The sequence below is a fragment of the Cervus canadensis genome, chromosome 31 (genome assembly GCF_019320065.1).
Source record: "Cervus canadensis isolate Bull #8, Minnesota chromosome 31, ASM1932006v1, whole genome shotgun sequence".
Lineage (NCBI taxonomy): Eukaryota > Metazoa > Chordata > Mammalia > Artiodactyla > Cervidae > Cervus > Cervus canadensis.
The window spans coordinates 12,485,937-12,499,725 of record NC_057416.1 but is presented as its reverse complement, the minus strand read 5'-3'; the positions used below and the strand labels follow the sequence as shown (position 1 = coordinate 12,499,725).

The following is a 13,789-nucleotide window of genomic DNA, read 5'->3' as shown; positions in this document are numbered from 1 at the left end:
ACACCGTTTGATAAACTTGTAAATACTTGGACAACCTTTTCCTCTGAAGCTCGTCAGCCCTCCCAGATAAAAGCCTGGAAACAGATGTCTTTCATCATGTCCTGAATTCCAGAAAACTTTGGCTTCAGAGGAAATGAAAGGAGGGCTAGTTTCAGTGCTCTCCATCCTCCCTCACTGAGATCACTCCATCCTTAAGCCCCCAGAGTCTGAACCTGGGAAGGATCACAGGAAATACTAAGGTGGTCTGTAGGTTTTACCAAGAGAAAAAGGAGGAAAGATGGAGGGAAAAATAGACAGGGCAACAGATTGCCCTGTAGTTATTCTAAACTCAAAGCGTGTGGGTTAGGAATCAAACCAATTAGAGCCTTCACAGTTAGAGTGAGATGTACCACATCTTCAAACACAATAAAGTATCATCTTGAAGGTTTTTTTCCCCAACCTGTCCTGTTGAGCCTCAATGTGGGAGCCACTAGCTGTCTTTTCACCTGCTAAATGTGATTTTTCCTTTCATCAGTAAGTGTGTGTCACAACAGTCTTAATATCTTAAAATACAGTTGTCAGAGTGTGAAAATATAAAGAGGTTGAGTACACATGGCTATTATTATTCCTCTCCTTCTTATGTGATTCCCAGTTTATATAGAAACACATCAGTAAAGTGGCATTTCTCAGATAACTCCATTAAATAAAGGACTTTGTACTCTGAGATATTTTATGAATAATAGTTTATAACCCCCAGATATCATAAGGACAAAACACAGTAGTACTTAAAAATCCTATCGGTAATTTAGGGGGCTTGGTATCTGTTTGAGAATTACTCTATGACAGTGGAAAACCACTCAAAGTTAAAAAATACTACTCTTTGGGGTCATAGATATCATGAGCTTGCTGCCTGCATATCATGTGAGTGAACTGGCCTATACTGATTAAAATGAAAAGGCAGAAAATACATCCAACTCTGAAGGTCTAACAATTGTCAAGGAAGGTAAATGATAATAAATGTCATCTTAGGTCCCACAGAGGCACTAATAATTAAGACATCAGGAAGCAAGGTTGGGCATTTATAGAAAATCAATAGCCCACCCTCCAATTCTATGACCTAACCTTGGATTCATACTCTGACTTTGAGATCTCTGAGAGAAAGTATCTTTTTATAAACAACCACATGCCATAACTTAACATTATGTATACAGAGTGTTACATCACAAGCTAAGTGAATTAAAACATTACCTTGCAAACCGTAGTTTAATGGACAAAATCAATGTAGCATCTAATTAAGGAGCTATTATACAATGCAACAACATAAATACTATATGCAATATTGAATAAAACTCAATACTCTTGAAGCACTGTTAGCCCCATTTCTTCAATTCACAGGCCATTTTTAACTTGCTCTAAAATCTAATTCTTTGAAATTGGCTTGTATTTGAGGAAATTCATACATGATGAACAATAATGTAAAATTTAAAAGCAATCTGAACCTTTTTTTGTTTAAAGAGGAGGAATCACATAGTTTTTCAATTTGTCCTCATACAAAAGGAGTTTTTAATTATTTGTTGACATGTAATTGACATGCAACATTATATTGGTTTCTGATGTATAACGACTTGGTAACTGTATATATAGTCAAACAATCACCACAATACGTCTAACATACATAGTCACAATTTTCTCTGTATGTGATGAGAACTTTTAAGATCTACTTTTTCACAGCTTTCAAACATATGAGACCAGTGAAGGAAGGGGAGGTAACCACCCCTCTGGGGACTGACCTCAGAGACTGTCCCTGCCCTGTCTCACTTTCCCCAGAGGTGAGGGGGTGATGCCTGGGCACACCTCCCACGCGCCCCTCTGTCCCTGCTCATGTGAACATACACACTATGGCCCCATCACTGAGCTGGTCAGTTCCTGGCAGGGTCCCTACCCAACAGCGCCGTGTGGGATGCGGGAAGGAGGGCTGGGCTAGGGAGGCCCTGAGAAGGAAGCCCCAGCCATGGGACTGTAGGAGGGAGAGAGTGGGGGCCCCCACCTCATCCTCATGGTGACTAACTAAAGTCACCATGTTGTATGTTATATCCCATGACTTATTTATTATAAAACTGGAAGTTTCTATAAAAGATTTTTTTTTTGTTGTTAACTTGGAGAAGTCATTTGCCAGAGTCACACTAACCAAAATTGATGGCCTTCATTTTGTCTTATATTAATGTGCTGTCCTCAGACCCTTGGTCATGTCCGACTCTGTGCGACCCCATGGAGTGTAGCCCATCTGGCTCCTCTGTCCATGGAATTCTCCAGGCAAGAATACTGGAGTGGGTTGCCATTTCCTTCTCCAGGAGATCTTCCTGATCCAAGGATCAAATTTGCATCCCCTGCATTGGCAGGCAGATTCTTTACTGCCAAGCCATTGGGGAGAGCCCCATAAAACGTTAGGATGTATAACAAATAAAAAAAAATGTGTACAATAAGCATTTTTCTCTTCTGTCTGTAAAAAAGTACCCTACTTGTGTGGTTGACAAGTGCCATTTGATCATTCATAGGAACCATCCACTTTAAGAGACAGTCTAAATTTCAATCTACATAAACCCAAAATAAATACTTTTAATTTCTGTATAGTTACTGGATCTGTTCATATGTGTGTTATCAGTGCATAAAAGATTAAACAGTTGTTTAAAGTAATTATATTTCACTTAATTGAAATTTCCCACCAACAGTTTTAATTAGGCCAGCTTTTCTTCACTCCTCTTTAATCCACTGTGTGCTAATTTCCACTGTCACGGTCATCAACCATTAGATTATAGTTTATTTGAAATATATAGCACTTGGTATCAAACACTCTACACAGGGGCAGTGGTGGTGGTATTATTATTATTACTGTGAAAATCTAATGTTTAGAAACATCTTCTAAAATCCCTCAGCCTCCCTAAGAAAGAAGAAGGGTGAATATATAGCACTTGTTATTAAACACTCTATACAGGGGCAGGAGTGGTGGTATTTATTATTACTGTGAAAATCTAACATCTTCTAAAATCCATCATCCTTCCTAAGAAAGAAGAGAGGTGTCATGACGTATTATTATTAAAACAGAAGATGGAAAAGCAAAGAACAAAAAAAATACGGTAAAAGCATTAGTCATAGCCAGTGGGTGCATGTAAAGTAGCAGCATATATAAAATACAAATAAATATACTATATAGATATGCAATAGCTTCTTTTTAGTCTTGCAAAGAAATCAGCCACATGAGGATGAAAATAACTGATGCCAAAGCAGAAGAAAAATATTCTAGATTAGAAACAGAGGAAGGTGAGCCAGGGAAATGCTGAAAGGCAAAGAGACTGTTTCTCATGTGACGGAAAAAGGTGTCTTTATCCGGTTGCTTTGAGATATAAAGTACTATGACATTTTGCAAAAAGTCACAGAATGCCAAATGCCAAACATAAATACAAGCATGTACACACAGATAATAATAATAGGTACATCATATAAATATACTTACACATGTACATATTTTTCTGGGTGTTTATATTGAAAAAAAAAGAAATACAGCATTCTCTAACCTCTTAAATGCCAATTTTTAAACTCGGAACCAATTGATCTGAAAGTCTGTTAGCTTAAAGTGTAAACTTTTGAAAGTTTAGAGAAAGGGCAAGCTGAGGAAAGGTCAATAAACGATAATCCTTTAATGTGTTTTGTATGTAAAGGCTTCTAAAACAAAATGAAGATAGTATTCCAACTTCATATACTAGCTGAATGAAGAAAGCTCAATAAACCCAAGGTGATATAAGAGATGATACACTGAATTAGAATCTATTTACAGACTAAAAATAAAACAAAATTCACACTTGTGAAGGAAAGGCAGAAAAGCCTAGCCATCGACTCAGAAGGCAGAACACTGTATTAGTCCTATAATAAAAATGTGAATGTTCAATGCTTCAAGCAACTGAATGAAAGCCACTCATTCAAAGACAATATTTGTAATTCTAAAACCTCTTCCTTCTCCCATACCGAACTGGCTCTAACATGGGTAAAAATAAATTTATGGAAAAGAAGAAGAACACAGGACACGTGATTCTTTCTCTTACCATTGTCGCCAGAAGGTAACGATACGGTGTTGGTTGGCATGGTATCAGAATTCACTTTTCCATTCTCAAACGTGTCATTTTCGGTCTGCTGTAACTGCCAGTTGAGGCCAAAGAGATGCATTGCTGGGGGCAAAAAACACATGCTGTTTAAAGGTCTGCTGCTCCCAGCTACGACAGCAAATGGTACATCTGTTCAGAACAAGAGTCACATGTAAGCTTAGAATTTCCATGTTCTGAATAGCAAGAGTCACATGTAAAGTTAGACTGTCCATAACTCTGAGTAACAAGTGTCACATGTAAAGTGAAAATTTCCCTGTTCTGAAATGCCAAGGATTAATTGCCTGATAAAAATTAGAAAACAGTTCCTCACACAAAGGCAATTTAGGCAGCAGTGCAAGGCAACACTTTAACAAAGATTTGCTATTACTCAGCTAATTAGTACTGGGAAACTCTTAGAATGAATCACTCTTTGCTCTGCTGTGTTTAGATTCTACCATTCACCATCATTTAAGTGAGTGGCAGGACAGGACCACAGGCCCCTTGGACACGTACAATACTTGGTTCTAACATTTATAGGTTCTTAAGAGTTGGCGATGGACAGGGAGGCCTGGTATGCTGCAGTCGTAAAGAGTTGGACATGACTGAGCAACTGAACTGAATCGAAGAGACATGGCGTTCTTCACTTGGACTAAGGTAACAAGTGGTCTCACAGATCAATATGGTGCATGAAATGGTCAGCATGGATTCAGATGCACAACATACAGTAATATTTGAATATTCTTAATTCAAGATGAATAATCTTCAAACCTTTGACTTACAATTCAGCACTAGCATAGATCAAGCAACATGCATATGTGTCAGACTCAGTTCAATTCAGTTCAGTCATTCAGTCTTGTTCGACTCTTTGCAACTCCATGGACTGCAGCTCACCAGGCCTCCCTATTCATCACCAACTCCCGGAGTTTACCCAAACTCATGTCCATCGAGTTAGTCATGCCATCCAACCATCTTATCCTCTGTCGTCCCCTTCTCTTCCTGCCTCCAATCTTTCCCAGCATCAGGGTCTTTTCCAAAGTGTCAGGTAACTTCACATAGTTTTTGATGTAGGATTGATAATCTTATAAATTTATGTATAAATTCATACATAAATTTTATATGTTCACTAATTTTCTTTATGTAAATACCTTAGCAAATAGCTAACTAGAAGACCAAGTAATTAGAAAGAGAAAGGTAATATAATTTATTATTTTACATATTTTTACTTTATTCTTTAAAAATATTTAGAATAATACTGTCACATTTACCATTAACACTGAACGTTCATTTGTGCTCCATAAAATAGAGTTTAGGAATTAATCCCTAAGGAAGGCTAAATATCCATGGGGAAATCTGGTGATTGTCATATTACTATGTCAAAAAGGAGAATTTTTCAACATTATTTGACAGTATATATTCATTATACACATTGGAATTTACCAAAGAGAGATGTAAAAGTTTAGAAAGTACTGTTAGAGACAGTGTGATAACGACTACTGCTAAAAGCCCTTATTAAATATCGAATATACATTAACAAAACTAAGCTGTTACAGAGTGTAAAGAGCAGTTAGTTAGACGTGGGTTCAATCTCAGTCTAGAATTTGTTGTTATTGTTTAGTCGCTAAGTTGTGTCTGACTCTTTTACGACCCGATGGACTGTAGCCCTCCAGGCTCCTCTGTCCAGGGGATTCTCCAGGTAAGAACACTGTAGTGGGTTGCTATTCCCTTCTCCAGGAATTTTCTAGACCACATATATGAAGGATAGCTGGTACCCACTGGCACAGCCCGTAGTATGTAGGTCTTTCATTGACTTATTCTGTAGTCCAGGTTATTGAACCATTTGTAGTCACCTGACCAGACCAGAGAGTCTCTCAATAAACACCCACCTCAGCCCTCATATCTGCAGTGCTCTCTACCCACTGCAAACTACCTATTCTTCCCTCTGATAGTCGGCGTCAGCTTCTTGGGGAGACCTCCCTGACTGCGTGAAGTATCTCCCAACATTGTCTTAGATCATTCATGTATCTCATTTGCCTCATACAGTGTCTGCTACCGACCAGATCTCAGTAAGCATCTGTCAAAGAAATAAACTCCATTTTCTGAGGTTTTAAAATTTCAGACAACACTTTTGTGGACACAAGTATAGCAATTTAAGGCAAAGTTAATAAATACCAACTAAAAATATAAATGGCTAAGAATGGAGTGTTACATTATTAATGATGATTTAATGACTGACCTTAGCATAATGCTATAGGAAAAGTATAATAGCTGAGTCAAAGTCCATTAGCATGGTATATAATTGATCAATTTTTTAAAAAGATTCAACAGTTTGGGGACATTCTGTTAACAGTCTCACATTCTTTTGTTAACAGTTCCTTATATAAAAATCATCCTTTAGTAAAGAAACACACCAAACATAGACAGGAACGTAGCCATATCCACCCAGGAAAATTTGTAACAAATATATAGGCTCATACTCCCTACTTAAATTATAGTTTTTCAGCAATTTCCTTTAAACACTATTTTTTTTCAAGGATTAAGATACAGGTTTACAATTCTCCAATATACAAACTGTCAACTCATAAAGAAGTATAATTTCATGTCATTTTGCATTAAAGTATGTAGTTTTTGAAATATCAGAAGCTTTCTAAACATATATCACTTCAGACATTTTTCAAGGTTTTAGATAGTTCAGCAATGTGTGAATAAAATGCTGTAGTTTTGCATACAGTAAAAGTTCTGACGGACATACCCTGGCTTAGCAATAATATTCCAAAAGAGCCATAGTTTCTACACAAAATAAGCTCAGCATTGTGAGCTTTTATGTAACATAAAAAGCCTTCTTGAATGATAGATTTGCTTATATTACTGGTTTTAACAGACTCTGAAGAGGAGGAACAGTCCCTGGGTCATGCACAGATATCAAATGTTAAAAAGCAATGTTATGTTTGTGTTTGGAGAGCTATTTTACTTTTTGCCAGATGGGCCACAGCTTTATTACATATATTTTTTATTATAGAAAATCTCAGTAAAGTGGGATTTTGGTTCTACTTAAGATGTCATATAATGAGAAACATACCAAATGGTATTGTATCTTGTTAAACCCTGCTTTGAAAACAGACACCAAACACTTGTTTGGTCTCAGGATGTTACATACTTTGCAAATGCTGGTGTTTGGTATTGAGTGAAGCTCTCGACACTGATGTGCAACTTTAGAATTTCATGCAAATAAAGAAATTGATTGCAAAGTTAATGAGAGAGAGAGACACAGAGAGAGAGGGACAGAGAGAGAGACAGAAAGAGAGAGAGAGAAAAAGGAGGCAACAAACTCAGTCAGTACTGAATTTAGTAAGAGACAAGGTACAAAGTAAAAATTAAAAAAGAATATTAAATTCACATCAAAAGATTTCAGTTTGAGTTGGAAAAAAAAAAAAAAAAGAATGCTACTGAAATTACTCAGCACTGGTGTAATGAGCTATCTTGGCAGACAGATAAAGGGAGAATTAGAGAAATAAAATACACCTATAAAGAAAGAAGAATGAACCTAATTCTTTAATGCCCAGGCTGGAAAGCAGAGTTGATTCCATGAGAAGTTGCTGCCACTCTTCATGATGCTGTGATGGGTCCTGTTTGCATAGGACCTGACGGAGGGCATGGGAAGAGTGTCAGAGGAGAGACCGACGGGCCCTTGACCCCCTGGGTGGACCGCTTAGCTAACGAGGACGGCTTAGGCGAGGTGGTACAGACTGGCAGCAAGACCAGGCATTCTCTCAGCTGCAGACAGGGTCCTCTGTGTTGGTGTGGGAACATGGGGATGCAGTATTTTTTTTAAAATAAAACATTCACTGAACACTTAACTGTGTGTCAAGGGTTTTGCTCGCGCTTTAGCCTATCATCTCATTTAATCTTCCCAAAGACTCCATTAGGTAGTTACTATTTTTTTTAATTGTAAATCTGTGAAAACTGAGACTTTCTGAGTGTAAGGTTCCAAACGAGTAAGTTGTGGACTGTGACCTCAGACCCAGACCTTCTGACCACCCAGACACACGCCACCTATAACCTACCCGAGGGCGGCGGAGTGTGAAGATCCACACAGAAGGAAGGTGACTAACCTCTGTGAGGGTCGTAGGCTAGAGACACGATTCTGCACCACACCTAGGAGACTGAAGGCAAAGACAGAATTCGGAGGGGAAGGAAGGAAAAAACCCGTAACCGGTAACACTTGTGTACTCCAGGCACCATCCTGCCACATGAATACTTTTCCATCGCAAGATACTGTTGCAAAAGGAAAGCTTTACAGTAATGTTATGACGGTGATTAAATTAATAACAGGCTGTTCTGATTAACTCCAAGAGTCTTAAAAACAATTTAAAAACTACATAAGTAAACAGTAGAGGTGTGTATTTTAAAGTTATAGAAATACTCATGTAGATATAATCAGTTCAGTGTGTCAGTGTGTTTTCTTTGCATTTTAAAATACCTTGATAGCTATTATCTCCTAATAAATGTACTGTGTGACAGGATCGTTACCCCTGATGTAGGAGGATGTAACACAGGCAGACGGGGGGGGGGGGGTGGTCAGTGATTTACCCAGTTAGTGCATGAAGAAGACTCACGATACGTATCTCTGTGTGTGTCTGTCTCTCATTAACTTTGGGATCAGTCTCTGTATTTGCACAGAGATCTTGAGTTACACATATTAACTGTCAAGAGCTTTACTCAACAACAAACACCAACATTTTCAAAGTATATAACAGATCTCCTGATGCTATTTCAGGATTCCTTTTTCTGCACTGTGCTGTTTTCCTACTTATCTGAATCAAAACTGAGCATTCACCTCAAAGGAATTATAAAAAGTCGAACACAAATTGCTAATTCATGTCTCTTTTGACAGTAGTAGACATACTCAGAAGCTGTATTTCTTTAAATACATAAGCTGATATTTCTTTAAATTGTCTTGTAAATACAAGATGTTTACCAACTATAAATAGTTGTATTTTTGCAAGATCATTTACAGGTTGCTTGTTGTGAATTAGAATATATTTTCTCCATATTAAAAAATCTTAGATACAGTGGGTAAGTCCCCACAGATGTACAAAATTCTGCCTGCATATCCAATAGAAACATGTATCCACATAGCACCAAAAGGCATGAACAAGAATGTTCACAGAAATATTTGTTATAGCCCCAAACTTGAAAGAACTCAGATGTCTGCTGGCAGTGGGATGGATAAACAAATTATAGGATCATCATACCACGGAATTCCACACAGCAATGTGAATGAGTGAACCACCTCCAGATGCCACAATATGGAAAAACTTCACCAATAGAATACTGAGCAAGGGAACCCACTCACAAATGACGTGAATACTGTGTAAGTCCACGTGCATAACATTCAAAGCAGGTGAAAATCCCCGGAGTGACTCTCTGCAGGGAGAAGTGGGGAGGCAATGACCAGGAGAGCCCATGGGGGCTTCTGGAGAGCGGGTAATATTCTATTTTTCTTCCTGGGAAGTGGTTCCACTGGGTTGTTCACTTACGTTCTGTATACTTTTCTAACTACATACTAAACTTAAACACTTTATTGAAAGTAGCCCATCTGACACAGAGCATAGCTAAAGAATGTATGCTTTTACCTTCCCTGAACCTTTCAGGCAGGTGCTTTTCTCTGCAAAGCTCCCAGGCATTCCTGCCCATAAGGTTGTGGGCGAGACAATGAGGACAGCCTGTTACAGCAACACCACCCCGACACCCTGGCCCCGCTGAGATAAATAGAATAAATGCACACACAGAGCAAAGATCCAGTGTAGAAGGATGGTAAGTGACTCCATCAGGTAAGAGGAAAAGGGAAGAGTGAGACAACAGCCAAGAGACATGTCCACTGATGAATGGATAAAGAAAATATCATATACGTATGTTGTTGTTTAGCTGCTAAGTCACACCTGACTATGACCCTATGGACTGTAGCTTGCCAGGCTCCTCTGTCCATGGGATTTCCCAGGCAAGAATACTGGAGCGGGTTGCCAATCCAGGGATTAAACTTGTGTCTCCTGCATTGGCAGGTAGGTTATTTATATACCACTGAGCCACAGGGAAGCCCGTTATATACATACACAAGACAAATACTGCTTGATTTCACTTACATGGGCATCTAAAATAGTCAGGCTCAAAGGAGCAGACAGGTGAATGGTGCTAAGGGCTGAAATGGGGGGATATGGGGAGTTGTTTAGTGAATAGTGAGTTTCTATTTTACAAGATGAGAAAGTTCTAGAGCTCTGTTGCACAACAAGGTGGATACATCACAGACCCCATGAGCCTGGCCAGATTTGCCTGTCTACCATTTAGATAGTGTCCTTAACTTCCCTGCTTCCATGACATTGTTCCTTATAATTCCTGGTATCTGGGGTGCCTTCCCCAAACTCTGCCTGATGAAATCTCACAAACACCTTAACATCTAGTCCACACAACATTTCATCATGAAGTCTTACTAGAATTAGTTTGCACTCTATACTGCCATAGCAATTTATATTATTTTATCTTGAACAGCCCACCTTATATTTGAATAAATTTGTAACTGTTTCTTGTGTGGGAAGTAGGGGGGGGGGTCAAAGGAGAAGCACAAATGGATTTTTGCAGATGGGGGTTAAAAATAGGTACTCTGATGGAAAATGATGAGTTTGGGGTGGGGTGAGGGAATAATGCATAGGAAGTTAGCTATGGTAAAATGGGAGAGGATAGTTACAGGAAAAAAGTTTAATATGTAATTGAGCTTTTTCAATATTTTGCTTAGAGTTAATCTTAGAGGGCAGGCTCTCCATAGCTTGGTTCCTGAGAAATAAGGGTGATAACAGAGAATCTGAGACTGGTAACAGTCAGAAGCAGCCTTAGCACATTATTGATTGGAGATGCATAAACGCCATAGACGTTAGTTTCTGCAAAAATGCCCCACTTAATAATGTGCTAGAAATTACCTAGTATAATTCCTGTTTTTGCACAGCGGGAGAATACAGATTTTCAAGATGATCCCCAGTCAGAACTCTTTTAAATTAGTTGTAGTATCTGACATTTGTCATCTACAAAATTCATGAGCATACTTTTTATACTACCGCCTTAGTCAATGATAAAAGAATTACAAAGATATCAACTTTAGAAATACCTCAGTGCTAAACTGTCAATCACCTTTGCAACCTATGTTACTTATAGCCCAATAGTCTGCTCTACACTACATCTGAAGGGTTTTGCCTGGTATTCTTAGATTGTAACTGAATTCAAGATGCTTAAAATTAAAATATTTCTTGTGTCACTCAAAAAATATTCTCTAATTCCTTAGTTTTTTTCTTTGTTGAAATGCCAAGAAAAAGATCTCATTAATGGAGATAATTTTGAGACAATATGCTGGTGAAAATCTACCAGTGAGATTTTATGAAGAAATTTTCAGGCTCTGAAATACCACTGAAGGGAGAGAAATTATAGCATCCGTTCCCTTTATTTTTCAAGGCTGATGGAGATGAAAGGAAAGTGTGGTAATATATTTATTTCACCTCCTTCCCATAAAAAATCGGGCATGACATTGTTTTTAACCAATATATGTTGGTTTGATATTTAAAAGCCAGCATGTAGAAGACTTGAAACCAAAATGTGTCATTAAGGAAAATTATATGCCACCAAGGAGCAAATTCAGTGCCATTTTTAGTTCCATGTTGAGAGAAATGGTGCCAAATTTTGATCTTGTCTCTGGGGACCATGCCACTGAAGTTGTCATCACAGCTACTATTATTTCTACTGGCGTGCCTGTGTTCTCAGATACTGCCAAACAGGGACGGGAAGGAGGGGTGGCAACAGCTGGTGACATGGTCCAGCAATCTGCCAGAACCTTAGAGTAAATTACAGGGGATGTTGCGAAGCGAACACAGAAGCAAGCGCCCTTGCCATCGGAAGCTTGAACCCAGCTTATGTCACCAGAACCCTGAAGAGTACACTCTGAGGTTTTGGCAACTTAAAATCTAGTTCTTAGCATGCCTGGCATTATTGGCTAAATGCTAGTTAATGTTACAAGATCAAGCACGCATTCTCACAAAGACAAAAAACGTAAGAGATAATATGAGAACCAGATTCCGGTAAAAACAAACAAAAACAAAAAACTAAGCTAAACGATATCCTGAAAGTGTTTGCAATCCAGTTGGTTTAGCCTCCAAAACCTTCCAAGTTCATCTCAGCAAGCTAAGGTTGAAAGCTTTCCTGTCTTGAAATTCATTGCACATCCACCATGGTATGTTTTTCCCCAAAATAATCTTTCTGAGAAAGAATCATTAAGAACATGTTATCAGAAGCTGCAGGAAAAGCAAATCAGAATCTGATCATTTATAGTCATGAATGCAGTTTTCGGCACAGGCCATGTGGCATCCTGGGGAGCCCTTACTTGACATTTAAAGAGACCTGGGTCCAAGTCTCAATTCTGGGTCTATCGAGTTCTGGAAGCTTGGCAAGTCCCTGGGCCTCTCTGAGGCTTAGATATCTTATTTACGTAAAAATCTGAAGCTTGCACTCACTGATCTTTAAGGTTTCTTCCAGATTTATATTCTATGGTATGTCAATATAATGTTTTAAAATATAAATATTTAGGCTAAATCATTGAGCATAAGGGATAAAAAACATCTGGCATCAATAAAATATCAACATATTAGAATACCAGTGTTGTGGTTCCTTTGTCTTCATTTTAAAATAAAGTAAAATTGCATGGGCTCAAACTATCATTTTATGCATACTATTCCTTGGGTATCTTGCATTTTGAAAGCAAAATTTCTTCATTTTGTGTTTAAATTTCATGAATACATAAATATACATGATGCACATGTGCAATGATTAGATTTTACAGAGAAAATGAGAAGAATACTCTTAAATATAGGGCAATGATTTGATTTGATTCATGTTTCCAGAATGCAACCAAGGTTTCAATGCAAAATGAAAGTATCTCATGTAAAGATTGCAGTTTGTAACTTGGACCCCTACTGGTCTAAACTGTCATTAGGAATACATAGTTTTCCATAAATTAGGTTTTGTTTTGGATTTCCTGCTGTGTTCATATACATGTTGACGGAATGTGTTAGGCAATATTTTGGCATTCAAATCCATTATTATTTGTTATTAACTTTTAAGGCTAACGTTATTTCAAAAGTTTATACCTTGCTGACCCAAACATGGTTATCTGAAAATCAATATTTCTTTTGAAAGCTTAAATATTAGTATGTGCTCAAATTGCTATTAAAAAGATATCCCAACTATAAGATATTTTGATATTCAAAGGAATTAACAATTGATGTAGCAAGGTTCTCTGAGCATTATAATCTACTAGAAATCACGAGCTTCATGAACAAATAGTTTTGAAGGGGAGAAGGGGAGGGAAGTAAGGAACGACTGCTGATATTTTATATTCCTATACTGTGTATTTTGCTTTTCAATCCTTTCTTGGCCTATGTCATTAATGGGCGTGTAAAACCATGGCTATGATTCAGCTCTGTAGGTTTGTTTCTGCCAGAATATTAGACACCTGTTCTTTTAGAAATAATCATATTAAAAATTATACTTTTAAATTTCATAGCCTTTTTTCTTTCTCCCCTATGGAGATTCAGTATACTGCGTTGAAGGATGCCGCTTAGTAAAATAGCAATTCCAGCTGC

The 13,789-nt window shown here is 37.9% G+C and overlaps 1 protein-coding gene across 7 annotated transcripts in view; it reads right to left on the bottom strand.

The window, feature by feature from the left end:
* TENM3 (teneurin transmembrane protein 3) overlaps positions 1-13,789 on the bottom strand; it is a 621,736-nt gene that overhangs the window by 131,331 nt on the left and 476,616 nt on the right. For all 7 annotated transcript variants that reach the window (XM_043454043.1, XM_043454046.1, XM_043454048.1 and 4 more), the window contains one exon: positions 4,077-4,199. In XM_043454043.1, coding sequence (XP_043309978.1) covers positions 4,077-4,199 — 123 coding nt within the window. The remainder of the gene's footprint in view (positions 1-4,076; positions 4,200-13,789) is intronic.